The 26,835-nt window shown below is 49.8% G+C and overlaps 10 protein-coding genes across 10 annotated transcripts; 6 read left to right on the top strand and 4 right to left on the bottom strand.

The window, feature by feature from the left end:
• Nucleotides 1–366: 366 nt before the first annotated feature.
• PEX2_019420 (oxysterol-binding protein related protein OSH3) lies at nucleotides 367–3,293 on the top strand (the record flags this gene model as incomplete). Its single annotated transcript, XM_016739217.1, has 2 exons — nucleotides 367–402; nucleotides 450–3,293. The coding sequence occupies 2 exons, from the start codon at nucleotides 367–369 to the stop codon at nucleotides 3,291–3,293; spliced, it is 2,880 nt and encodes a 959-aa protein (XP_016599156.1).
• A 541-nt stretch (nucleotides 3,294–3,834) lies between these two features.
• On the bottom strand, nucleotides 3,835–5,466 carry PEX2_019410 (IFRD domain-containing protein; the record flags this gene model as incomplete). Its single annotated transcript, XM_016739216.1, has 2 exons — nucleotides 3,835–5,092; nucleotides 5,276–5,466. 2 exons carry the CDS (start codon nucleotides 5,464–5,466, stop codon nucleotides 3,835–3,837), a joined length of 1,449 nt encoding a protein of 482 aa, XP_016599155.1.
• A 788-nt stretch (nucleotides 5,467–6,254) lies between these two features.
• Nucleotides 6,255–7,524, bottom strand: PEX2_019400 (exosome non-catalytic core subunit RRP4; the record flags this gene model as incomplete). Its single annotated transcript, XM_016739215.1, has 2 exons — nucleotides 6,255–7,221; nucleotides 7,313–7,524. The coding sequence occupies 2 exons, from the start codon at nucleotides 7,522–7,524 to the stop codon at nucleotides 6,255–6,257; spliced, it is 1,179 nt and encodes a 392-aa protein (XP_016599154.1).
• Nucleotides 7,525–7,841: 317 nt separating this feature from the next.
• Nucleotides 7,842–8,955, bottom strand: PEX2_019390 (uncharacterized protein; the record flags this gene model as incomplete). Its single annotated transcript, XM_016739214.1, has 3 exons — nucleotides 7,842–8,631; nucleotides 8,689–8,805; nucleotides 8,861–8,955. The coding sequence occupies 3 exons, from the start codon at nucleotides 8,953–8,955 to the stop codon at nucleotides 7,842–7,844; spliced, it is 1,002 nt and encodes a 333-aa protein (XP_016599153.1).
• Nucleotides 8,956–9,180: 225 nt separating this feature from the next.
• Nucleotides 9,181–10,290, top strand: PEX2_019380 (putative RNA binding protein Rnp24; the record flags this gene model as incomplete). Its single annotated transcript, XM_016739213.1, has 1 exon — nucleotides 9,181–10,290. One exon carries the CDS (start codon nucleotides 9,181–9,183, stop codon nucleotides 10,288–10,290), a length of 1,110 nt encoding a protein of 369 aa, XP_016599152.1.
• Nucleotides 10,291–11,161: 871 nt separating this feature from the next.
• PEX2_019370 (uncharacterized protein) lies at nucleotides 11,162–13,120 on the top strand (the record flags this gene model as incomplete). The annotated part of the gene is made up of 2 exons (XM_016739212.1): nucleotides 11,162–11,775; nucleotides 11,830–13,120. 2 exons carry the CDS (start codon nucleotides 11,162–11,164, stop codon nucleotides 13,118–13,120), a joined length of 1,905 nt encoding a protein of 634 aa, XP_016599151.1.
• A 982-nt stretch (nucleotides 13,121–14,102) lies between these two features.
• On the top strand, nucleotides 14,103–16,852 carry PEX2_019360 (ZZ type zinc finger domain protein; the record flags this gene model as incomplete). The annotated part of the gene is made up of 4 exons (XM_016739211.1): nucleotides 14,103–14,234; nucleotides 14,404–15,304; nucleotides 15,361–15,572; nucleotides 15,623–16,852. 4 exons carry the CDS (start codon nucleotides 14,103–14,105, stop codon nucleotides 16,850–16,852), a joined length of 2,475 nt encoding a protein of 824 aa, XP_016599150.1.
• Nucleotides 16,853–17,526: 674 nt separating this feature from the next.
• Nucleotides 17,527–18,827, top strand: PEX2_019350 (serum paraoxonase/arylesterase family protein; the record flags this gene model as incomplete). Its single annotated transcript, XM_016739210.1, has 2 exons — nucleotides 17,527–17,835; nucleotides 17,892–18,827. The coding sequence occupies 2 exons, from the start codon at nucleotides 17,527–17,529 to the stop codon at nucleotides 18,825–18,827; spliced, it is 1,245 nt and encodes a 414-aa protein (XP_016599149.1).
• A 1,369-nt stretch (nucleotides 18,828–20,196) lies between these two features.
• PEX2_019340 (uncharacterized protein) lies at nucleotides 20,197–24,136 on the bottom strand (the record flags this gene model as incomplete). The annotated part of the gene is made up of 4 exons (XM_016739209.1): nucleotides 20,197–20,383; nucleotides 20,443–23,397; nucleotides 23,453–23,601; nucleotides 23,657–24,136. The coding sequence occupies 4 exons, from the start codon at nucleotides 24,134–24,136 to the stop codon at nucleotides 20,197–20,199; spliced, it is 3,771 nt and encodes a 1,256-aa protein (XP_016599148.1).
• A 480-nt stretch (nucleotides 24,137–24,616) lies between these two features.
• On the top strand, nucleotides 24,617–26,092 carry PEX2_019330 (ubiquitin C-terminal hydrolase 37; the record flags this gene model as incomplete). The annotated part of the gene is made up of 6 exons (XM_016739208.1): nucleotides 24,617–24,739; nucleotides 24,790–24,884; nucleotides 24,948–25,047; nucleotides 25,099–25,280; nucleotides 25,329–25,507; nucleotides 25,560–26,092. 6 exons carry the CDS (start codon nucleotides 24,617–24,619, stop codon nucleotides 26,090–26,092), a joined length of 1,212 nt encoding a protein of 403 aa, XP_016599147.1.
• Between the last annotated feature and the right edge of the window lie 743 nt (nucleotides 26,093–26,835).

The raw sequence follows: 26,835 nt of genomic DNA, 5'->3' as shown, positions 1-26,835 counted from the left end.
ATTTGTGGAGTTAGCTATATATAGCCCTGGGGGATGTACGGAGTAGAGACCTCGGAATCGTATAGACCGTATAGATCGTATTACGTAGGCGTTGTAGACCAGATGGAAGGGTTGAAAGGGCTCAGAGACAAAGATCCACCATGTGAACTCATCAGCCTCGGTTTCAACTTGTTCCACTTTTGCCCCTCTCTTATCTTCTTGGATTTCCTCGTATACCTCGTATTTCCTGGTTTAATTAAAGCTCCATTCCTGAATGCTCCTGTGACATCAGTTCCATAGTGTGGCTTATCCCCCGCATCGCCACGTTCAGCCGCACCGGACCGCGACGGACACATTGCGGTTCTTGCAACCCCTCACTGCGCAATCATGGCGGCCATGGAAGAGCTGGAGATTCATAGCAAGGTAGGGATTGTTATAGCCAAAGACTTGGTCTCAACTAATCTCTCTAGTCGTACTTTGTACGTTGGATCAATGTCAGCGCCAACCACACCATCTCTTGGAGTATTCAACCGCACAAGAAGTCCGTCAACTTTGGCATCTTCAAACACCCAGGCCAATCCTCTTCTCTGAGCTCCCATCTTCCTGCCTCCGATTCCCAGAGCACCGATTCCACCGAGAACCTCCCCGCAACGGCGACGACTGCCGGCGCGCGGCAACAACAATCTGCCGTCATCGAGAAGCTGACGGGAATTGGACTCAAAACAATCAAATGGACAGGAAAGTGTGAGGCAGACAAGATTACCCAGGGGACCTACGATGTGCCGTTCAGCGAAGGGGGCAACTATGCCCTCGTTTTCGATAACACGTTCTCCAAACAAATTTCCAAGACATTGACACTTGTTCTCCTCACCTATCCGACCGGCCTTCAACCACATAGCTCCGCATCGATCACCACACGCTCTCAGCCAGGGGCATCGACCGAGTCGCTGCCACAGCCCAAGACCCGCAGACGAGGCAACAGTCGAGCCACGCTCAACTCGCAACACGTTGACGTGTCGAACCTAAGTGTCCACACGGGACTGCTACAGAAGCGGCGACGAAAGCGTCATCAGGGCTGGGCACGGCGGTACTTTTCGCTTGACTTCACCTCGTCCACGCTGTCATACTACCATGACCGCAACTCGTCCACACTGCGAGGCGCAATCCCACTCTCGCTAGCGGCCGTTGCGACCAACGAAAAGTCCCGTGAGATCTCTATTGATTCCGGTACTGAGATCTGGCATCTGCGTGCCAGTAATGAGCATGAATTTGGTGCATGGAAGAGTGCCCTCGAGAAAGCCTCCTCCAAGGAAGCTTCCAAGGATAAACAAAATGCCGGTCTAGCTGCCCCTCCGGCGCTACGACTTTATGCTCCATCGCAGCCTGACCCGGCGGAGGAGAATGAATGGACTCGCGTCGAGAGCCTCGTCAGCCATATTTCCGGATCGCGAGATGTGATACGCCGGCTTGCCAAGGATACAGACCCCAAGTATCTTGCCTCGCCCCTCCCAACCCCTGTCGACCGGCCTCGTTCGCGTGGCCGGTCCCCTAGTCCCCAGCGCAGTACCCATGAGACTACTCCCAGTGAGGCGGAGGCCAAGCGGTCGTTCTGGAAGCGCAAGGCAAGTGGAGCATCGAATGCAAACAGCAAGCGACCACCAGCTATGACTACGAACTCCAGTTCCTCGCAGCTTGTGGTGCCTCCTGATGGCAAGGGGAAGCCTGCCAGTGTCATCAGTCACATAGACAGCATGGATGAGGTCCATGATCATTTAATGGCGGTACTGCGCGATCTTGACAATGCGGTCTCTGAGTTTTCCACGCTGATTAGCGAGAGCAAGGAGCGACGGCACCCGCCTCAGCCATCTATGGTTCCCCGGCGGAGCATGGAGTCTGACATGTCGCAAGAATTCTTTGATGCAAGAGACGGCGATGGTGACAGGTCTCCCCTCCTGACCATCCATGACAGCGACGAGGAAGGGCCCGAAGAAGACAGGCCTGCCTCTGCTGTCGAGGAAGTCGAGGATGATGCCCCCTCTGATAGCGACGGTGAATCCGACGCGGCAGCAACTCGCCAGGAAAGCAGCAGCGCATCGGGTCTGTTCCCAGTCAAACCCAAATCGTTGATCCCGCTGCCCCTAGACCCTATAAAACGCCGCGCGAACATCCTCGCCCCAACAGTCTTACCCCCAAGCTTGATTGGGTTCTTGCGCAAGAACGTCGGAAAGGACTTGTCCACAATCTCGATGCCCGTGTCTGCAAACGAGCCCATGTCTCTCCTGCAACGCGCCGCTGAGGTCCTGGAGTATTCAAATCTGCTGGATCAGGCCACACAATCCAGAGACCCTGTCGAGCGCCTGATGTACGTAACCGCCTTCGCAATATCCTCCCTCTCAAGCAACCGCGTCCGCGAGCGCTCCATCCGCAAACCATTCAATCCAATGCTAGGCGAGACCTACGAGCTCGTCCGAGAAGACCGAGGCTTCCGCTTCATCGCAGAGAAAGTCTCTCACAGACCAGTGCAACTAGCCTACCAAGCCGACAGCAAAGAATGGAGCATCTCGCAGTCTCCGATGCCCAGCCAAAAATTCTGGGGCAAATCCGCCGAGATCACAACCGAAGGCCGCGTCCGCATTACCCTACACAGCACCGGCGACCGCTACAGCTGGACCCCCGCAACATCCTTCCTACGTAATATCATCGCAGGCGAGAAATACGTCGAGCCCGTTGGCGAGCTCGCCGTCACAAACGAGACCACCGGCCACCGCTCCATCTCAACCTTCAAGGCCGGCGGCATGTTCTCCGGTCGCAGCGAGGAAGTCTCCACTCGCACTGTCGACGCAAACAACAACCCCGTACCCCTCGGCTTAACCGGTTCCTGGCCCACCTCGCTTAGTCTCACCCGTGATGGTAACCCCACCGGTAACACTATCTGGACTGCTGGCTCGCTCGTCCCCTCTGCGCCAAAGCATTACGGTCTCACGTCCTTTGCGGCTGCGTTGAATGAAATCACCTCGATCGAGGATAAGCATTTGCCTGCCACAGACTCCCGTCTGCGTCCTGACCAGCGTGCGCTGGAAAACGGTGACCTCGACCACGCCGAGGAGGTTAAGGTGCAGCTTGAGGAGGGACAGCGCGCACGCAGGCGCGATATGGAGAATGCTGGGGAGAGTTGGATCCCGCGCTGGTTTACGCGGGTGAGTGATGAATCTGATGGGGAGGTTGCTTGGCGCCTCAAGGGTGGGAAGGATGGATACTGGGAGGAGAGGGCTAAGGGGACCTGGTCTAATGTTGTGCCTGTGTTTGAGGATTAGGGGTTAGACTGTATGATTGATGTTGGCTAACCTCTTTTTTGTTGTTTTATTGGTTATATTCCATTGGATATGCAAGACCAAGACTATACAGGAGAGATGAGGCTTCGCTCTGTGGGCGAGGTGTTTTGGGCAGGACCTTCTTCACTCTATATAAAGACAATATACTGAATTTTTTTTCTTCCTTGGGTTTATTGTTCTCTTGAACGGTTTCTTGAATATAGTAAGAACATTTGCTCAATGCGCAGTGTCATTTAGTAGGTACAAAGGTCGATATTGAATCTTGAAAAACAGCTCGACTGAATACATACCCAGGTGGAGACAAGAAAAAAGAAAAAAGAAAAAAGAAAAAAGAAAAGCAGAGAAACAGAAGAAAAGAGAAACATCAAAGAAAAGAAAGTGAAAACAAAGCTCATGAACATGAACCGAGGCTTCTTCCATGTAGCACAAACCCGTTGATAATTGAAAAACAAAACGGCATCTGATTCTTCTTTGCATTCATTCAATTGCTGAGCTATCACCGATAAGAACCCAAGGTAATCATTTACTCGTCTTCATCGTCGGATTCATGAGTCGTCCAGCGACGCGAGTTGCGCATCTTGGCTGCCTTGCGTGCACTCTGGCGATCCACTGAGCCGTGACCCTGGTTCGCCATGCGCATCATGACAGGAAGACTGTTCAGAACTGAACGGTTACCCTGGAAATAGTGCTCGGAAAAGCCACCCTGCAGGATGCGGCGCAGAGCAGTGAGTCGCACCCACTTCCACCATCGGTCGATAGTCATGACTCCGTGGCGGCCGATCTTGACGGTGAGAGTGCTACCATAGTGGCGGTTAGTGTTCTGGTCGATGGCGGTGTTGTAGCGAGGACCGCGGCGTGGGTTCTCGACAGTGGTGAGGATCGAGGCAAAGTTGCTGTGGAGTGACTTCTTGTCGCGCTTGCTGATCTGCTTTCCATGGATGGTGGCCAGGTTCTGAAGTTGGCTCTCCAGCTCGGGAGTGTTGTGGTAAGCGTTGTATCGTTTCACGAGCTTGGGACCGGAGGTAGGATCGTTGTCGTGTTCGCGCTCATCGCTGTCGTCGTTTGAATCTGCACTCTCCTCGTCTTCGTCGTCCTCTTGGGGACTGTAGCTCTTCTCATAGAGTAGGGCGATGTTCTCTCCTGCTGCGATCTGCACGTTGGAATCAGAGCTGTCGAGCTGATCCATAAAGATCTGGACTGCCTCTTCGCTTTCTTCCTCAAAATCATCGACTTCGGTGACGAGGAAGCCCCATTGCTGGAGCGCGGCGGTCACAATGGTGGGGTCATCTGCGGCATCGATGGATTGGCCGTCAGAGGCGATGATGTCCAGGAGGAAACCCATCTGTTCAAGCATGCCATCTTCACCGGCACCTCCGAAGATAGTGCATGCCCCGAGGCAGTGAATAGCGGCTGTCTTGACACGAGGGGAGGTGGAGTCACGGATGGTACGGGTGAGCAAGGGCTCGGTGTTTTCATAAACGGTATTGTCGAAAGCCGAGATTACAAGCAATTCAATAGCGCGCAAGCCAAGGGTTGCTTCGCGCACACTGACCTCGGTGCGGACGCTTCGCTCAAATGCCGCCAGTAGGTCTGGAACGGCGCCGTGAATTTCTTCCACTGTGTAGTGATATTTAGTCAGGCGGCAGAATGCTTGCAGGGCCTCCTCGCGGCCTTGGACACTGCTGCGCTTGCGATCGAGAATTTCTTGAATACGCTCGCCGAGTTCATGTTCCCAATCAGGATTATCTTGTTCGGGGTTCTCATCATCGAGAGATCCGATACTATCCCAACTTGGTTAGTGCCTTGATTGTAAAACCTGCCGACATCATTGGTGACATCATCCCGCCACGGGAGTGGGGACCATACGAAAGATACAAAAAAAAAAAAAAAGAAAAAGAAAAAACACAAAGACACAAAAAGACAAAAAGACAAAAGCTGCAAGGGGTTGGGTTATATCTGCTTACCTCATAGATGTCTCATCAGAGAGGAATCCCGAGTCTTCTTCGTCCGAGGGAGCTCTGCTGGCATTGCGGGAGCCCTGGCGCGAGGTCTGCTTGGAACTGGCGGGGGAGTTGGTGCGGGATGCTTCACGGGATGCTGCCTTGCGCGAGACGGTTTTACCGCTCTCAAAGATCTGGCGACGTAGATCGGGCATTTTGACTATGGGATAATGGGAAGAAAGTGCTTGAAAAAGATGAAGTAGACTGGGGAACCCAGTAGTAAGTAGTTGAAAGGGTCAAGCCGATAAAAGGTTGTTTTTAACCTATGGGTACTGGACAATAGTCGAGAATTAGAAGAGAAAGAAGTAAGTAATCGGGCATGTTCTCAAAAGATTCGAGTATAGTAAAAAGAAGAAGAAGAAGAAGAGGAAGAAGAAAAGAACAAAAGGAACAATAGAATCTTGATTTCCCCGTTTGACTCGTGACTGCGTATGTAAGCCTATCAGATGGCCTCTACATTTTTGTTCATTGATGCTGTTCTATTGACTTTCCACCAATCAGGTATCTATTTGCCTATTGTTCTGTCTATTGTTCTGGCTATTGCTCTATTCGACTACATTGTTCTAGTCATTTCTCCTTGAGACCACTCATCGTCATTGTTCCCACATGAGTCTATGTCAAGTCATACGTTTCTTACAAAATACAGCTACCTGGTTGGCCAAATCTGATTCCACGGGCCCTGATCATTGGCTTATATTGGCCCACTCATGGCAGAGGTTTCCACTTCCAAGGCTGTGAAGCCATGACACATCAGTATACTACAAGACGAGATACTACAAGACCTGCGGACCGAATCCCTTCCATCGATGTACCGGGAGTAAACAGGGGGATATAGTGAATCTCAAACTGTGGTTTGGACATGGACTTTGACATTATGCAAGTGTTCCCTATTTATCTTTGTTTGAGGGGTATCATTATCATACATCCGAGCAGTTAGAACCGTTTACAGCTGCTGCTTCACCAACTCGAGGATCTGCTGGGCCTTGGCACCCTCCAGATACTCACGACCTTCCTGTCGCCATTCATCCTCCTCATCTTCATCATCCCCAATCTCCAAATCCACCTGCAGACTAGCATTGTAGGCACCCATAACCGTCTCTTCATCCACACGTACTCCGTTCTGTACCAAAACTCGAATACACTGGGCCAACCGTGCAATCTCCCGACGGGTCTGTGGCGGGATATCGTCGTTCTGGCTAGAGTAGATCGAACTTGACACCATCTCTTCCATGCGCGTAATGGAGACATTCTCCGTAGTCGAGGATGCGGCATCTGCCCCATCCGAATGCTTGGAGATAAAAATGTACCCATTCACTCCAAGGATAATATTCACCTCACCACCCCCATTGGCAGTGGGAACCGTCCACACCTGTCGACGAGACCGCACCACACCGCCAGTACCAGAACCTCCAGGAGCAGCCAAAGAGCTTCCTGAAGCCGAATTCCCAGCTCCAACACCGCCCTTCACGCTAGAGCTAGACGCTGCGCTACCTCCGGTTCCTGTAACAGCAAGGAACACACCGTTGCGCAGTTTCCCGTACTTCAGGGACCGTGTGTGTAGTGACGCCGACCCATCCTGGTGCACGCTCTGCACTTCTGCAACTACAAGATCGCCTTCGCTGAAAAATGTTCGGATCTGGAGCTCATCGGCGCTTGTTCGTCGACGCAGAATACCACCGGGAAGGTTGATTGCGGAAAGAGGGAGCTGGGCAAGTAAAGGCGCGGCGACGTCGACCTTCCACCGTCGTGATTGCACTTCGACAATGCGGCCAACGACAAGATCTCCAATCTCGGGGGTATAGCGGGCGCGCAGAGGGTGAACAGAGAGTAGCTTATTTGTCTTTTGAACCGTGCCGGCAACAGTGGCAATGATAGATGTCGAAAGCGGGTTCATGTAGGTGCCGTGACCTCTGTGGATTGTTAGTGTTGAAAAAAAAGAAAAATGACGATATGAGCCCCGCGTTTTTTTTTTTTTTGCGCGGTCTTCAAGGTTGCACTGACCTCATCCATTGCGGATCATCTGTGACCACTTCTCCTGGTGTGACGATTCCTGTGCCAATATTCGAGTTTCCTTGTAAACGGGGTCGCTTGTGAGGCCGAGAGATGCCAGTCATTTCGACGTCTTCCTCGGAGCCTATGGACATATCGTCATCTGAGTCAGCTTGGTAGGGACGGGCATCCTCTACCACCGGAGGAAGAATAGTAATTGCCATTGCAAAGAATGTTGTCTGTGATCAATTGCGGTTGACTTCAAAATGGGAGAGGAGGCATCCAGATGGGTTGCTTGAGAGAAGAAAATCCATGTCACGTGATAGCTCCACTATAGCCATCACCCCAAGGATATTTACAAGAGCAAGTACGGAGTACATTACATTGGAATGACCTAGATATCTGATGGACACTACATATTGATATGACTATATTTTAAATTAAGAATTCCAATGATCCATCGTATCATTTGAAACCAGTGAAATCAACCCAACGCCAATATTAATACAAAAAAAATGAATTTCCTTTATAAAGTAACTGCTCAAGGCTTTTTGGCCACTTTGCTTGGGTTGGAAGTAGGCTCTTCCTTCTTCTTTTTCGACCGACTGCTGCCACCCTTAGGTCTATAACCAGTGTCCTCTTCACGCTTGCGCTTGTTCTTGGGAGTAGGGTGGGCCTCTGCCCCATCTTCATCATACATATCCTCATCTTTGCGCTGGGCTGGCGCTCGCTTGGAAGATCGCTGATTGGAAGGGCGTGATGCAGACTTTTCAGAGGCAATCTCATTATCCTGGAGAGTCTGAGGTTGGTTGCGACGCAGCCAATTGTATACCGATGCAGGATTCCGCATGGAAAGATCACGCTCACGCTCTGCAAATGTTGGACGATCTGGAATGCGTGCAAGCTGCGTAGCAGCCGCCTCATCGCCTAGCTTGGCGTCCAAGGCGAGATAGTATTCAGTCTCGTGCTCGGGCGTAAAGTATCCAAGTTTGCGTTCACAATCATTCTCGGGCTTCTTTTCAACAGTGTCTGGACTGATGTGATGTGTTTGTGACAGGGAGCTATATTGCTGGGCGGGTGCAAACGCCTTGTTTCGTTTGATGTTATCCTCAATCGCACGGTAAGCACCCGTATCAATGCTACCAGCAGCCAAGCCAGCTTTGGCTTCCTTCCACGCTTGTTTTGCTAGTGTTGCATCATTGATCAGAGGTATAATTTCCTGCTCGGGTGTTGGTAGCAAGGGAGGGTCGTTTGGCATGCTCAGATCGAATCGCACATCCGGAGAAACATGTAGGCTTTCATTGAACTCCATGAGAACCTCCAGCAATTGACTAGCACCAAGGGATTAGCAATTATTCAAACAGGGGGGTGATTTGTGAGTTCCATACTCGTTTTGCTCCTGAATGCGCTTGGATAGGTCCTCTATGCGCAATTCTTCCCGGATCAAGCTCTCATTCTCTCGAGTCCCTAGCTCGAACCTGACTTTCAGCTTGGCATATTTCTTCCTAGAAGGAAAAGAGAGTCAGCATTGTCCGATGGGCTAATTGTGAGGACTCATACTTGAAGGACCGGACTGATTGCTTTGCAGGAGCCGGAGCAGAAGTTGGTGCACTTAGCAAACTTTCAGTAACACGGTTGTCGTTTGGTTCCGCCATGGTGTTATGGCAGAAAGAAGTTCAGAAGAGATGAAGGGGATGTGGTCACCCTGCGCGTTCGCGCCAAGAAGCGGATCGGGCTGCGTGGGAGGCGGGTCCTGGCCGCCGTAAAAAAAAAATTAAATTATTGCCAATTTTGATTTCTTGTGACCAGAAACAATCTCGGATTTTTGATAGATTGGCTATTATTCTAGTGGTCATTACACTATCGATACCTTTCACATCATGTCGGAACTCACCGAAGTCAGTCAAAAGAAGCGCAAGCTGCAGGACGGTCCTGAGCTTGAAATCGATGTCTCTGCACCCGAGCCAGTCTCAAAAAAGGCCCTGCGCAAAGCGAAAAAGAACAAAGGAGGCGATGCCGGTGATGATGAAAAACCCAAGTCCAGCAAGTCCAGCAAACCCGAATCCAAAGAAGCCGAAACAGAGGGGAAGCGGTCCCAATATGGTATCTGGATTGGAAACCTATCGTTCAACGTCACCAGAGAAGAGCTGCGCATGTTCTTCACAGTCAACTCCGACATCTCCGAGTCATCTATCACTCGAATTCATCTTCCCAAGGGACCCGAAAGATTTGGAAGGTCCCAGAACAGAGGCTTTGCTTATGTTGACTTTACCGACAAGAAGTCCTTGCAAGAAGCAATTGGCCTAAGCGAGCAGCTCATGACCGGTCGCCGCGTGCTCATCAAGGATGCAAACAATTTTGAAGGTCGCCCTGAAAAATCCGAAACCCAAGAGAATTCTGCGGGTGCGGCCAAGTCTGGTCACCCCCCCTCCAAGCGAATCTTCGTCGGCAACCTGAGCTTCGATGTGACCAAGGAAAACCTCGAGGAAAACTTCGGCAAATGCGGGACTGTTAACAACGTGCATATGGCGACTTTCCAAGATACCGGAAAATGCAAGGGTTATGCGTGGGTGGAGTTTGAAGAACTCGCTGCCGCAGAAGCAGCGGTGAGAGGATTCATGTTGATCAAGGAGGATGACGAGGAAGAGGATTCCTCCGACAGTGATTCCGACTCCGCATCCGAGAAGAAGAAGAAGTCGAAGAAGCTCAAGCCCCGGATGCAAAGAGTTTGGGTGAACCAGCTTATGGGCCGCCGCATGCGAATGGAGTTTGCCGAAGATGCGTCTACACGATACAAGAAGCGCTTTGGAAAGGATGCCGAGAAGAAGGATGAACCCGCTATCACCGAAGTCGATGGCGAATCACGAGAAAGACCCCGACACAAGAAGAGACGTGAATCCATCGATGAGTCTCGCTACTCCAAGGAAACCGTCCAGAAGCTCAGTGGTGCCATTGTAGAGGGCCAAGGTCAGAAGACCACATTTGACTAAGTTACTTATCTACCGTTCGTGGAGTATCATCTGCGGTCTTTTTAAAGGACCATTCAATCATCTCATACACAATATGTATCAGTGAAATACTGATGCCTGTCAATGATCTGCCTGCAATCAAGGTGGCATTGGGATCAAATTCCGTGGTCTACCCTGTGATTCATGCGGGACATTTGTTCCATAATTCTCAATATTTGTACGATCTCTCAGATATCCATGATCATCGAGTCTACTACTCGGTGGCACAGCTTGCAGTGGAATGCGCAAGAAAATGCATGTATACTTCCGGATATCACAACATCCGGCCTGCATACTTGGGCGCAACCTCGAATTTACTAGAAATTAAGCAAAAGTTCTTCCTCCAACCTCAATCTTTTATATTTAAACCATTCTATAATTGTCAATATTTAGTTCGCCAGACACTAACCAAATCCAGTATAAAAGGCTAAGCCTTAGAAAAACAATTCTAGGCCCGATCGTGGCAGAAACAGCTTCACCGCCTGGACTAGGCCCGATCAGGCCTGACGTCTCTCGCGATGTCATGCCCTTCCTCTGGACTCGAGTCTCTCTGTACTTCTCATCTCTCTTGGGCTGCATCTCCTTTCTTCTCCCCCCTTGCTCTTTCTCTTCTTTCTCTTCACTTTGGTTATTCTTTTTGCAAAAGGTGTCTTTCTGTTTCTCCTAGCCTATCTTAGTATTTTGATATTTCTTGATTTCATTTGCTATCCCACCGGTTTAACGTCCTTCAACGCCCGCTGGTTTCACACTCTGTTTTCTAAGCCAATCCGCTCCTGATAACCACGCAGTCAAGCGTATGTCAACAGGAAATATTCAAGCCACCCCAAAGTGATTAATCTCTTGCGTCTCCAACATGGCTCCTCTTCGACGTCATATCGGAGCCAGCCGCAGAAAGAGACAAGAGGAAGATGGCGAAGAAGAGGGTTCAATGGCTGGGGACATGGGAGATGACTCTTTGAGTGAAGGCTCGGTCGACAGTCACCAAGAGGACGAAGATGCAGACGGAGAAGTTAGCGAAGAGAGCGAGGACGAGGCTTCTACGTTGGATAAGGCGGGCAAGGTCAACGGCCGTGGGGTGGACAAATCTACACGGAATAGTTCTGCATCGCCTGAAAAGCCGGGACTCAAGACAACTGTTTCAGATACAGAGGCAATGTTAAACGGCCTGAAGATCTCAGACGGTGCGGGCGACCCTGCGGAGGTTTATTTTGACGATCTAAAGGAACAACGGGAGCCTCACACTGGAAGAACGCCTTCCGCTCCTCCAACCGAACCAAATCGAAACAACTTGGCCTCTAGAAAGCGCCGCGAGAATGACAAGTATGTCAAGGAACGAGAGCAGAACCCAGCCTTCGTCCCCACTCGCGGCAGCTTTTTCCTTCATGACAAGCGATCCACCGACAACGGCCACCGGCTTAAGAGCAAGTCTCGCCCTTACGGCCTGATTGTAGACGGCAGCTCTCGCAGGTATGTAATGTCCCATTCCATCCCCCAATCATGTTTCTTGCTAACTTGTCTCAGGTCTTCCAAACCCGATGCCAGCGGAGGGCAGTGGGCACACGATCTCCACGATACCGTAGCTGAGGATCGACCTACAGCAAAGCGCCCAACACCATCCGTGATGCCTAATACTGGCATCTCCGTCCCTACCGCTCCGAGATCTTCCCCACCCAACCGGTCCTTCTCTAGCACGACGTTGGTTGGGAATGTACCCGTCGTTGTTTCCTTGCCCGGCATGGCCAACCCAATTCATTTTTCTTCTGTGCCCAAAAGACTCCACACCAGGCTACCTCAACATCGACCCCCCTTGCGACGTGACAAGCCGGTACGAATTTCTCTTCCCAGTCAGCCGCCCCGATACATATTCCCCTCTGTTGAACGTTCCTTTATCTTCATCCCCCGTGCATTGCGGCCGAACCAAGTCTCTCGTGGCCGAGGTGGTCGTGGTGGCGGCTGGTACAGTGGACGACGTCCCAGCTACTACCCCAACTCCTCTTACACGCCCAGCGTTGTCAGTCGTCGATCTTCGTTTGGCATGCCACCTTCTCAAGATGGGTGGCCATCACCTGCTGGTTCTGTCTACTCCAGACCCATAATTCCCACCGACCCTAAGCCCGTTGTCCGCCTTCCCCCTCCACCTCGTCCGCCTGTAGGGATCCCACCATTTGGGCCTGCGATGACCATGTCCCTTCCTCACCCGGCCTATCGCGAAAGCCGCCCCGCCCCGATCCCCATGCATCAACCCCGTCCTCAGAAGACAGTCTCTGTTGCGGATATTGAAAGTCCGGCGACTTTCCCGTTCGCTTTCAACCCGCCTCAGCCCCAGCATGAGCAGCCCTTTCATCATCAGGTCCCTCTTCCAGCCCATGGCCCACCCAGCCAGCCCTCGGCCACTCCGCTTTCCCAGATTCCGGAGCGGGCGATTCACGCACCGCCCTTCCAACCTTACAATTATCAGCAGCCTGGCTTCTACCCTCCGAGTTATCCTTCGGGCATGTATTACCCGCCCTCAGGGCCCGATTATACGGGTTACAATGGACCCGTTGGGCCTGGAGCCTCTGTGCCAAACTTCCCGGGCCAGCAAGCAATTCCCTATTTAGCTGCGGAGCAACCCCCTCCACCAGGTACTGTTGCGCATGAGTCCGGTGGCACCGTCTACTTTTACGATGCCAATCATATGTACGGAGGTCCCGCACCAGGACCAGGACCAGGATCTGGACCTGGGGGTGTGGTTGGGATGGGTGGAATGATGACGCCTCCAGGCACGACCTTCTACTATCCTCAACAATCCGGTCCATACTATGGGCAGTGATGAATGACCTTGGGTTCTTTCTTTTTTTTTCTTCTCTCTCTCTCTTCTGATTTATTTTGATTTCATCGACATCTTCAATGTCTACCAATTCTTTCTTTGTTCTCAATTTTCTCTCGGTTTGCTTTCAGCTCCCTCCAGGATCTACAGGGGTCTTTGGTTCACTTTGCTTTTTCTTCTTTTTCTTCTCTTCCACCTGCATCCCACATTCTCTAGCCAATTTTTGCCTCCTTTTTTTTTGCCTCTCTAATTTTTGTTCTAGTTTTGACTCATTTTGGCCCTGGATTTTGATGCATTTGAGCGTTTTCCCTATCTCCGCAACCTTCCCCACATTGTACTTGGCTTGGGGAGGGAATATCACGTCTTGATTCTAGCCCTTGTCAGCCCATCCCAACCCCCTCAATCCCCTCCAATCTCCTCCAATCGGGCGATCGAATCCCCGTTCTGCATTCACCCAGTGCATGACATCACCTTCCGTGTCCTGTTTTCTATTTGATGATCTCTTGTACTCCCTCTCTAGGGCGTTCTGATGAAGACGAATAAAAAAGCTACTGTAACTAATTTCTTAAGTCCACTAAGTCCATTATGTAGATATACCTTGAGATACCTCGAGATACCTCGAGATACCTCGAGATACCTGTATGTTCTTGGCATTTTCCCCGACCCTTTGAACACGTCATATGATTATGTAATACACCCTTACAAGGGAAATCACTCACCGCCTTCCTTGTCAGCTCGCAACAGCTGACCGTTCTCTCCGCTTTTTCCCTTCAATTCGACGGCTTCTTGTACAACTCCCCTCTTATTTTCCTTGAGAATCTCCTGCTTCTTTTCTTTTCCCTCTTCATCATAAAAATCATCATTTTCTCTGGCATTTCTTTCCTACTCGTAACTCAGTGCCCTTTTTGTCTTTTCCCATCATCTTAGTACTGGTGCCTTATCTCAAAGGTGTATCCACACCCTTTTGACTTTCACATCATCTACGATGACAACCCCATCTACTACTTCTCATTCGGGTCCAGAGAATCTGGTTACTGTCAAAGTACTCTACAATGACAGTAACCGTCGCTTCAAGCTGCCTCTCAGGGAGCTGAAGGCCCAGGTGTTTCCCCAGATGGTAAGTCTCCACTCGAGCTCAAGCTCCGGATCTGTAGTCCGACTCCATTCCTTATCTCCAACGAGCATCAGATCAACTTTTGTATCTTCCAAGTGTTTTCTTCCAACCCCAAACAAAAAAGAATACGCATTGTTTTCCTTCAGAGGCTGATTTGACGGTTTTGGTTTAGCTTAGGAAACTGCTCGGGGTTCCGGCGGATGTCAACGTCATCCTTGAACGCTATTCCGATAGTGCTGGTTCCTACGTTCGCTTAGACTGTGACAACATCGCAGTCTACAAACAACTCTACCGAGCTGCCAAGGCCAAGTCCAAGCTCCGTATCAAGGTTACTACTCTTACTTCCCAAAACACATCTGCACCATCACCAGTACCATCACCAGTACCATCAGAACCCACGGTGCCAATGGAGTCAACCAACCAGACTCGTCACAGTTATCTCGAAACGGTTCTAAGCCCTCTGGCACCTCCCAATACCCTCCCTCTCAACGACTCGGTCCAAGTTCCTCATTCCACTGGTGAGAAGGAGTTGCCTCTCGGTCAACCTCGCTACCGCACCTTCGAGATGGACCAAGAAAAGCATCAGTTCCCGGTTATCTCCCACTCCTCGTCCAACGGGATGTTTTGCATTGACTGCAACAACTGTGGTCGTTCTATTGCAAATGCGCATTACCACTGCAGCATTTGCGAGAACGGGGACTATGACTTGTGCCTACAGTGTGTCGGTGCCGGCTCATCTTGCCGCGGTGAAGGTCACTGGTTGATCAAGAGGACCGTCAAGGATGGTGTCGTCACCAACAGTACAACCGAGACTATTGCTCCTCGTGATCAATCAGCGCTGGAATTCAACCCCGTGCTGCCTACTCAGATTCAGCGTGAGGTGATCACCAAGCCGGTGGTCCACGTCCCTGAGTCGGTCCCTGAGTTGGCCCCTGAGTCAATCCAAGAGTCGATCCAAGAGTCGATCCCAGAATCAATCCAAGAATCTGTACCAGAGCCAGTTGCCCCGTCGGCTTGTTTGGATGCAGCCATTCAAGGCGATGACAAGCCGATGTGCAACGGATGCTGTCGTGGTAAGTTTTCTCTTTCTCATTTTCCTTTCTCTCTTCTCTTTGCTGACAACGCACAGAAGCCGATGAAAGCAATCTGGTCCGCTGCAATGAGTGCGAGGACTATGATCTTTGCCTTCGCTGTCTCCTCCGAAACAAGCATGGACACCACCCTGGCCACACCTTCCACCTTGGATCTGACCGGAACTTCTGCTTGAAGAATCTGATCACCTCTCGCTGCCTTCCCGGTCGGCAGTTCCGACACGCTGCTGTCTGTGACGGCTGTGATAAGGTATTTACTCCTTCAACCCACTTGGGAGGCACTCGGCTAATTTTTGCTAGCGAATCGTTGGTGTTCGTCACAAGTGCTTGGCCTGCCCCGATTGGGACTTCTGCCCCGATTGCATCTTGACTGCTCCTCAGAGCCACCCTAGTCATCGGTTCGTGCAGGTTTACGATGCTATCGGTGAACCTGCTCGGGAACAGGAAATCCACTATGGCATCTTCTGTGATGGTCCTCTGTGCAAGAGCAAGCCTGCTCAGAGTTACATCAACGGAGTTCGCTACAAGTGCGCTGTCTGTGATGACACCGACTTCTGTGCGAGCTGCGAGGCCCTTCCAACCGGCCACCACAACCGCACTCATCCGCTAGTCAAGTTCAACACTCCGGTCCGCAATGTGACTGTGAGCACCATGGGCGACGACGGCCTAAGTGGAGCAGTTGCCCTAGGTGACCAGCTTCATGCTCCCACTCGGCCCATTGACCAGGCCGAGCTTGAGGAGCAGGAACCCGTTGAGGCGGATGCTAGCAGCAAGCCTGTGGAAAAGGTTGAGCCTCAGCCATTCATGAGCAAGCCCATTCCCGAGACCGATAGCTCTGCTATGTCGGACTACAAGGCATTCTTCATCCGTGACACTATCACCGACGGTACCAAGATGGCCCCAAGCACTATGTTCCGCCAGACGTGGACTCTCTACAATCCTGGTCCTTCAGCATGGCCCGTTGGCTGTGATGTGCGCTTTGTTGGTGGAGACAAGATGTTCGACGTCGATGTGTGCCACCCATCTAGCGTCGAGTCTATTCGCTCGGCCATGGAAAGCAACAAATTGCTTGCCCCTGTGGAGTCGGGCGAAAGTGCTGACTTTACTGTCAGCCTTCGCACCCCTCACCACGAAGGCCCTGCTATCTCCTACTGGCGTCTAAAGCTCCCCAATGGTGTGGCCATCGGTCATCGTCTGTGGTGTGATGTAGAGGTGCAGACCCCTTCTCTGGAAGAAGCCGACACCAGGGAGACATACCCTGCCGTGTCTGAGATTGCCGGCAGTGGCATGATCTTCCCCAAGCTGGAGAAGGAATCTCCCGAGTCCAGCACTCACCAAGCCGAGGCTCCTGCGCCGCAGGCACCGACCTTGTCGAATGCTTCGGAGGGGGATGTTCTCGAGGATGTTGAGAGCCTAACTCTGGACGATGCCTCTACTGATGCCGACACTGGCTTCCTGACCGACGAAGAATATGACGTTCTCGACGCCAGTGATGAGGAATATCTTGAGGCCAAGCAGTCCGCAAACTGAAAAATGTTTGTGGAGAATCATCACGACACGATATGGGATTGGGAATTTGCACAAGTGCACTCTTTTTTATTTATTTTTTCTTTTTTTTTCTTTTCGGACTTTGCCGCAGAGGTCTAGTCACTCCAAGCAGGACTAGACTTAATGAGAGTGCAAATTTTTTGGGCCTAAGAAAACAGACAAAGAAAAAAAGAGTTGCATCACTTTTTTGCCTAGGATAGTTTTAATGCACTTTGCTGTTTTGCAGTTTATTGTACTTTGGACTTCTTCTTCGTCTTCTCCTTCTTATTTAGTCTCTTCCTATTTTTATTATTCTTAGTCGGCGTCTTACATTATATTCGTGCTAATCCCGTTTAGGTATATCCCGAGGTTATGCAAGCATAAATTTAAGCTTGAATCTCTCTTCGGTGGGCTTTTTATACATCCCTACTTACCTCCCGAGTTATGCAATCTGAAACATGTCAACTTACAACATAGAGTCTAAGATCCAAAATAGCAACTAAATATGCTGATCTCTGGATATTCCCGAGAATTGTCCCGAGGTCCAATTTAGTTAGTTCACCTTAGTTCAATCCAGTGAGGGGCAGGAATGGATATGCCCATAAATTTGAGCTTTTTCACTTTTCAATTCACACTTGGTTTCAATATATCTTCATTTGTACTTGATATTGAATAGAATGGGATTCGGCACCATAATCAGCCTCGGCCTCGTCGCTCTGGTCGCCTTTTTGGCTGGCCCGATCAACCATTTCGTGCAAGTCACAGGATTCTTCCGGACTCTCAATCCGACAGTGCTAGGTGAAGGCCAAGGCCCAATCCATATTGAAGATACCATCCATTGCGAGGATTTGCACCATTACCGCCCAGCGAACCTGCTGTTCACTGCCTGCGAGGACGACAAGAGCACGCGGTTTAGTTGGTTCCCGCCGTTAGGCCACATGTTGCCACGCACGACCCAGGGCTCTATCCATGTTGTGAATCCCAAGGTGAGTTTGTTCTAGACGGATCGAAGACAAATATCAAACCCTAATCCCCAGGATAGACGATGAAATCAACCCGTCTGGCATTCGAAAACTTCCAAGATCCCTTCTCGACACATGGAATCGACGTTATTGCGGATCCCAAGCAGTCAAACGCAGTCTACATCTACGCCGTCAACCACAAACCCAACGCGGCATACTTTGAAGCCGGCGAGCCTGAAGACGTCCCCAAAGCCGGGTCTCAAATCGAGCTCTTCCACCACATCCTGAGCTCCAATTCCATCAGACATGTACGCTCAATCAACCACCCGCTCATCAGAACCCCCAACGACCTCTATGCCATCAACCCTGTCTCCTTCTACGTCACCAATGACCACTTCTACCGCGAGGGTCCCATGCGGCTCATCGAAGATTCCTGGCGCGATGCCAAGTGGTCCAACATCATCCACGTACAGATCGCAGATCTAGCAAGCAAAGACGCACCCATCGAAGCCTCCGTTGCGTTGACGGGTCTAAGGAACAACAATGGTCTCGGGCATGGGCGCACCGACAACGAAATCATCATTTGCAGTGCTATGAGTGGAGAGATGTTCCTCGCAACCCAACACGAGTCCAACTACTCGATCTCCATCGATACCTCGTTCTCCTTTGGTTCTGTCGCTGACAACCCGTCCTACTACCACGATCCATACCGCACCGACTCGCATGATGCGAGCGGATTCCTTGTGGCCGGTGTCTCGCAGGCTATTTACTTAATGGCTAACTCTAAGGATCCGAACGCCTTGGATGCTATCCAGGTGTGGTATACCACTTTCAATTCGCGCACTGGGCTATGGGAGAAGAAGGTGCTGTTTGAGGATGATGGGTCTAGGATTCGGACTGCGAGTGCGGCCGTTTTGGTGCCTATTGAGCCTAAGGTTGATGGTAAAAAGCTTGCTTGGTTGTTTGTTACTGGGTTTATGTCGGAGGGTATGGTGGCTGTACAGGTTGAGCTGTAGATATTGTAAATATTATAGTCATTTCAACAAAAATATTTGTTTGTTCTTTGCCCTGAATATTGTGTATAAATACCAGCCACTGCTCCTTAGATTTCAATGTTCCTCCATCTATCTCACGCTATATCAAAAAGCTTTTATATATATTCCCTAAAGTTGTCAACACATCCCTTTTCCAACTCTTACCATCCTACCTAGAATCCATTCCTCAAAGCATCAGACAACCCCGCTACGTCGAGTGAATGGATGTGCCAGAAACGTGATGGAATATTGAGCGGGGAGCGTATGGACATGGCTGCCCCAAGCCTGCTTTGTAGAAGCACTTAAAACAGAAGAGTGAGCTCGTTGACCGAATTGAAGGAATTTGTCGAATTTGATTATTAGAATAACTGATTATCAGTTGAACCCAAGAAGTCAAGAAACCAGGATTGAAAATATCATATTAGAGATCCCTATCCATCCAGCTCCAGAGTCAATATCCGCGGTAATGATAGGTGTCGACTGATGATTTCAGTGCCCAGAGTGCAAGTATATGTCTCGACATGTCCCGAATTCGACCCCATCACTGTTTGTTTGGTATATCATACTTGATTTTGGATATATAAAGGAAGCTTCTCTTCCTTCATCCTTCATCGCAGAAAGTTGTGCCCTATCAACTTAGTAGGTCTTCCGTTATTTCCTGGCACGAAGTCATACTGACATTCATCTCTACCAGTTGTGGCCCTTTGTGGAGTTTTACATCTATACAAAGCCTATTCAATATGAGGTTCGTTCCTGGTGCATCCTCATTGAGTTAAGCTAACATCTCCCTTTATACGCTTGTACAGGGAGGTTTTTGAGGTACCCAGTCATTATGGGAGATCCAGATATGACTGAATACCCCGAAAGAACTACTAGACCGGAAGGGCAATCGGAAGGGCACCTGTGAGATCTACGATGTTGAGGAGATGCCGGGTTGGCTGACAGAATGCTTGGAGCGCTATCTACGACACCTACATGTGAGAGCTTGGACTTCACTTGGGATCAACTGCTCGCATTGCTTCTTGATGGCCCAGTTTGACTTTCATTCCAAGTGTGTTCGTTATTGTCCCCTCGAGGCCTGCATGGGAACAAGGTTGGAATATAGCTATACTTGAGTAGACGAAGTGGTCTTCTAACAAAGCTTAGATACCACAAAGCCAGATGGGACCGTCTTGGTAGACAACGTTGAATTAGTTTGACAGAAAGCATGTAGATATCTGAAATTGAAGTGCTAGCGCCGCGGCAATGCAACAAATTGGAAAAAAATAAAGAGCCAAAAGGCGTAAATAACAAGATTCATAAAAACACCAAGTAGTACACCACATTCATCACATCATCTGATTTCTCTGCTTCATCTGTCGGACTTGCCCGACGGTGTCTGGGAAGAGAATGAACAGTACTTGTCCTTGATCGCGATGACCTCGTAAGTTCCCTCATCAGAGGTCTTGATCGTTTTGACGTTTTCGTAGGAGATGTCGTGCTTGATATCAAGGACCTCCGACTTCTTTCCCTTGCGGACATTAGAGCTTCGGATGTATCTGTGGAATGTTAGTAGACTGTGTGGTATAGACCACCTGGGTAGAGGTTATTAACTTACGTGAATTCGAATGGTGGTGTACCCCAGAACTCAAAGTGAAGCTCAGCTTCTCCACCCTCGTGAATGTCCACCACCGATTCTTTGCCCTTGCTGATCCGCACGCTCGGCATGGCGTGGATGATCTTGGTGATGTCTTTGTGGGCCTTGCATTTCCCACTGGCTCCGTCACTAACGGCGTTGATGGTGAACTGACCGGGAAGTTCCGCAATACGACGGAAGTTAGCGGTTTGACTAGTGGCCTTGCGCTTGGCGCCATCGAAGGTGTAGAACACGTCGAATGGAGCATGGCCTGACAGCGAGAATGAAAGCCGTTCGCCCACACAGTAGTCCACCTTGGACTCAAGGGGGATAATGGTAGGAACATCGGAAATGGCGACCCGCACCGAGGAGGCATCGAGGTCAGCCGTCTTTTGACAACCTCGAGAATCACGAACCTTGTGGATGCTGACTTGGTGCTGTCCCAAGTCAAGATGACGACGAGGAATGAGCAGTTTATGGCGATTGGAATTAATCTTGGAAATCGTGACAATCTCTGGTTTGGCGTTCGAGTGGTGTTTGATGTTGATCTCCAGGGAGAAGGGCGGGACACCCTCCAAAGTAATCGGAATGGATTCCTCGCCATTGATGTCTTCCTTGCAGAAGCCAAAGACATGGCCAGGTTGGTCGAATTTGGCGGACGGTAGCGGGTTGACCTTTTGTGTCACAACCAGGGCTTTGCTCTTGGGATCGTGATCGTAGAGACTGTCACCAACTTGGGTGAACTTATAGCTGTATTCTCCAGCCTCGGAGGTATCCATCTCCATCGAAGTCACATGAAGGGCGGACTTCAAAGCCCGTGGTTTCGCCGCAGAGAATCCTCCGCGGTCCGCCTTGCGTCGCTTCTCGTATTGAACACTATATGGGGGATTGCCCGACAGTCGAATCTCAAGGCTATCATCGTCGCCTTGACAGACCTCGGACTTCGCAAACTCCTTGGCGGCTCCAATGGGAGAGCCGTCCAGGGCAGTGATCTGGGGCCGTGGAATCCATGAGACCTCAAACTCATTTGCAGACTGGTCCACGGTTCCAGGACAACCGGCGTCAAATACTTCACTGATCTCATAAAGGCCCTGCTTGTCGACGGTCAAGACACTGTTTTCGTCCCAGAAGTTTTTCTGAACGGGCGCTGAATCCACGTCAACATTCTTATACTTGACAGTCCAAGGGCGTTCGCCACTCAACCTCAATGGAATCTCAATCTTGGAGCCCTGCAAAGCCAAGACACTTCTCTTCTTGTCAATCTGACCGAAAGAGACGTGCGGGGGCTGTGACCGGGCTTCAATATTGATGCTGTCCTTGAGAGCTCGTTTGCAACCAGACTTATCCTTGACGCTGGTGAGAGACACGGTGTAGTCACCACCACTGATCAGCTTGTCAGTGGTGATAGTTGCCACATCGGTATCGGATTCCAGTGTCTTCCTCAATCTCTTTCCATTGTGTACGATCTCATATTGCAAGACCCAAGGGGCCTCTCCAAGGAAAGATACCTCCACAGATACCGCCTCGCCGAAACAAGCAGTCCTCAATTTTCTTGATAGGAAATGAGCCGAAGCCGGTGGTTTCACATCTTGTTTGAGCACCGGTATCTTGAGAGACCGCGGCGAGTAGACGGCATCCTCGATGTCGATGAAACGATAGGTGTATGAGCCGGCTTCCGATGGGGTGAAATCGAGCTGCGTGCGCATTCCATCAATGGCTTGTACTTTGGAAACAACACCCTTGGAACTCTCAATGCTGTATCGGAGAGAGAATGGAGGTGATCCCGTGAGATCCAAATCCACAAGTAACCCAATGGCGTTGTTGGCACAGCGGTCAAATATCTTTTCAGCTTTGACAGTCAATTCTGGCTCAGGCGGGTTATGCAAATAGCAAGATGAAGGCTCGAGGATCTCTCCTGAGCAAAATTTGGTAGAGACTGATGTCAAGGCATACAAGCCAGGCTCTTTGATGTCCAAAGTCTGATTCATATGCTTGAGTTCGGCAGTCTGTTCATGTGCTGCTTCTTTGGTGTTGCCCGTGTACGAGTAACCGACCGAAAAAGGACCGTCCCTAGCATATGCGTGCCCGTCAGGATGGAAGCTGAGGGGGAACCTCGTGCTGTCTCCCTTGGCCACTTGCAGCGGATTCTGAGAATTGCAGTTTTGCAGTGACAACTGCGGGCGCTCGTGAACGGAGAACTGGTACCACTGGGATTGCGACTTTGTGGACGGCCGGTCCCCTTCATCAAAGATAGTAGAATAATTGGCCACGTTTCCAATAGCATCATGGACCTCTTCGATGGTGTAAAACCATTCTCCCCCGTCATTTAGTGATTCGTTCAATGGAACCTCAATCCTTTGACTCTGCGCCCACGAAACATCGGGCTGGTTAATGCTATACAGAGCAGCAGTAGTCCTTCCATTAAGCAACGGAGAGCGCAGATGATCGGGCTGGATGTTAAGGACCGAGAATCCACGATCGAGATTGTTGACCTGGCGACTGTATTTGATCTTCAACGGAGGTGTGCCTTCCACTTCTAGTTTGAAATCGGATAATTCTCCTTTGCACTTGTCTATGTGTGAGTTTTTGATCAAGGCTCGAGGACAAGAGACCACCAGCGCATCAAATGTTCGCGTATGAACATCAAGCTGAGACTCGTCCACCACCCGTTGAAGACGATAGACACCAGTCTTGCGCACAGGGAAGAGCAAGTCGCGATGAATTTGACCCGGAGCGTGCTTCTTTTCAGCCTGCTTCTTGAGAGTTTTCAACTGTTTCGCCGGAATGGTAATGGTTTCATTTTCGCCAGTGTTAAGATCCAGACGCAACACTTCGATCAGGACCGGGTCGGTCTGGTTGACACGGATGGGCAGGTCGATTGTGGATTGCAGAGAATCAAGGCAAAGCGAGTTCCGATCCGGATTGAGGACGGCGGATCTGTTATAAAGTCAGCATGATCTTAGGTAGGTAGGTATGGACCGGATAAACTTACCCCTCTGGCAGAATGTGCACAATTTGCCTTCCCAAGATCAATGACGCATTATGAATGATATCGCCGGGTTTGACCCTGCGCTCAGAAACGGATAGTTCGCGATCGTATGCCACCTTTACTAGTCCAGTAATCCATGCAGCCCAAGGAATCTGTAGCTATTAGTAAGAGCCAATCAGCAGTCTATGTATAATAAAAAAAACTCACTGGGATGCGGAACATCAAAAAGACATTTCCCACGGCGTGAAGCAGAAACAGAGTGAGCGTGGTCGGGAATGCCCACTCCAGCCAAGGTATGCGCAGAGCCTGCAGTCCGACCAAGAAGATTCCATCGATCGTGGCCCATTTTAACAACAGCCAAGTCGAATCCAGGTCATCGGATGCGGTCAAGGACTCGTAAATCCTCCACGCATTCAAGGCAAAATATATCGCAACGACATAGAGTCGTTGGGAGGGAGCATCGATCACATTGGTGGGGATCAGTGGCACATCGGTGTTCGCATTTGGGGGTGGTAGTCTCGAGGCCTTCGAGGTCGATTTGGATGCTGATCTGAGTGGCGTCCGCACAGCCCGGGGCTCTCGTGGCTGCGATCGCGAAGGAGTCTCAAAGAGCTTTCTCCTTCCAGTTCCAGGGATTGTTTTAGGCGTCTGCGGGAAAGCAGATGGGAGGAGGGGAGTGCCGTTCATGGCATGCTGTGGTTGCCGGAACTGGCGAAAGATGGAGGGGATGTAGTTAGAGCACAATACTGTGCCCTTCTAAAACTGTAATAGAGGCTTAATGAAGTTCAATGAAGCTGTATGGAGCTGGCAATTCGCGCCTATAGCAGATAGAAAAGAAAGAAACAAAAAAGTTGGAGACGCGGGAAGCGCGTCGGGAGAAGCTCGGTCCACTCCAAAAGACATATGACCTAACCGCTTCTCTATTGTCTTGATGTGTCTACATTGATTGGCTTCTTCTATTGTCTACCTGTTTTTTTTATTATAAAAGATCTCATAGTTTTTCAATATCTGAGAGTCTCGATTTCTGTTTTTCTCCAGAGAAGAGCAAATCTATTATCATCTCAGCAGTCCTTTTATCATAGCTTCTTCTCATTTCAATCTCATCCTAAAGCTCTACAGCTCTACAGCTTCCTACCTCTACTTTTGAAGGGGAAAAAAAAAATCAAAATGGTTTCTCGAGTCAAAAGACGCCGCCTGACGGATCCAGAAGATCTCAACGATATCTGCCAGCCTGCGTCCCGTCTGGAAAAAGACAGCTGGAATGGATTTTGCGAAATCGAATCAGAACCGGTATGTTTACCTGGCTATGGCATTAGTAGCTCTTTGCTTACGGGGGTTAGGCCTTGTTTAATGTGATGCTACGTGAATTCGGGGTCAAGGGTGTGAAAATCCAAGAAGTCGTTTCTCTCGACGAAGAAATGATGGCGTTTCTCAAGTATGTCGCTCGCAGCCCCTCACTGTGCTCTTATATACCGGCCTGGCAGCTGACCATGAGCAGTAATCCTGTTTATGGCTTGATCTTTCTCTTCCGCTGGCGTGAAGATAACGATGGAAAGCAGGAGGCGACTTGCCCTGACGGGCTGTGGTTCGCAAACCAGGTCAGTCCCCTATTCTTTAACCGAATCTTGCATTGCTGATTATATACATAGACCGCCAACAACGCTTGTGCCAGCGTAGCACTACTCAACATTGTCAACAACATCCCAGACATTGATTTAGGAGAGAATCTACAGTCCTTCAAGGAATTCACCATGCCTTTCACCCCAGCCCTGCGTGGAGATGCAATCAACAACTTTGAGTTTGTCAAAAGGATACATAACTCATATGCACGGTATGCCATTTGACTGTGTTCTTTACCGAAATACTAACTCAATATTAGAAAAATGGATATTCTCAATTCAGATCTACAGCTCAAGACCGAAGCTACTACTAGGAAAAAAGGGCCCAAGGACCAGGCGGTTGAGGAATCGGATGCCACCTTCCATTTCATTGCATTTATGCCTGTGATGGGCCAGCTGTGGAAGTTTGATGGCTTGGAGCGACAACCACGAGCACTTGGTATGGATGCACCACAACAAGCATGCTAGGATGGCTTTGCTAACTTTAATAGGGGAATGTTCGGATTACGACTGGTTGGAACTAGTCAAGCCCAATCTTCTGGACCGAATGGCTGCATACGAAGAAGAAGAAATTGAATTCTCAATTTTAGGACTCGTGCGGGACCCTCTGCCTGATCTCATCAATGACTTGGCTGTCAACGTGAGAAAGTTGGAAATTCTCAATCAGCGTTCCACATCCCTCTGTCCATCGTCAGAGACGCTCGCTTTGGATGAAACTGTACTCGGTCCTGACCCTTCCCTATCTCTGACACGAGAAGAGATCGATACGGCGGTGATCCCCCAGGAAACTCTCGATGATTACCAGACGTGCTCCGATGAGAAAGTGCAGGAGTATCAGCAGAGGATAAGCAAGAGTCAACGCGAAATTCGTACACGCATTCGTGAAGAACAGCAGTCCCACCGGTCGGATGACGAGTATGCAGCTGGACGACGGTTTGACTATGGTCCAGCGGTACGGACGTGGCTTCGACGCTTGGCGCAGAAACAACAGTTGCAGGAGCTGTCCGCCCTCGTGGCCTACTGATTGGATGACCTTTTTGACGCTTAAAACACCTTTATATTTCTCATACTCCATATTCTTTCTATTCTTTCCATTATTTCTATTCTTTCTTACATACATAATGTATGTTAAAATATGTTCTCGTTATCAAAAGGTGACGTAGTGAACCTCCTTTTACTATATATTAAGGCGTCGAATAGTTCATCTTGTACTCCGTAAGCAGCCATCGGTTTTAAAAAAAAGTCCTTGATATAGAAAGATAAATATAAACACAAACATAAGAACATAAGAATAGAATCAGAATATAACAAGAATAATAAGCATAATAACACCCAACATGCAAAATATAAAAAAGCCCTGGGAAATTACCTGCCCCCACTGGGCAAAAATAGTTCAAACGTCACCGCCTCGAATGTTGTTTAGTTATGTCTCTTTCGAACCTCCTTTTTCATATGTTCGGTGATTTTGGGCATTCTCTTGCGAAACTTGATACGATATTATCCTTGTTTCGGTATAGAGGCAGGCCCGAGACACAACCCCCCCTCTCAACAATCTCTCTCCAATTTGCCACCCTTTCTACTTTACTGAAAGCCTATCTGTCTCTTTCTTTTTCTCTTCCTCCTTGTCTACAAATTCTCGTCGCTTGAACACACATCATGTCTGCCACCGTAGTGCCTGAAAAGGCACCAGATGACTCCTCCAAGCTGAAGACTTTCCTCTCCATCCTTCGAAAGTATGCAGCCCTTTCTTGGCCCCCTCCCCCCCCC

The sequence above is a fragment of the Penicillium expansum genome (assembly GCF_000769745.1).
Source record: "Penicillium expansum strain MD-8 chromosome Unknown contig52, whole genome shotgun sequence".
Classification (NCBI taxonomy): domain Eukaryota; kingdom Fungi; phylum Ascomycota; class Eurotiomycetes; order Eurotiales; family Aspergillaceae; genus Penicillium; species Penicillium expansum.
The sequence above is the reverse complement of the archived record's forward strand: the minus strand, read 5'-3'. Positions and strand labels throughout refer to the sequence as shown.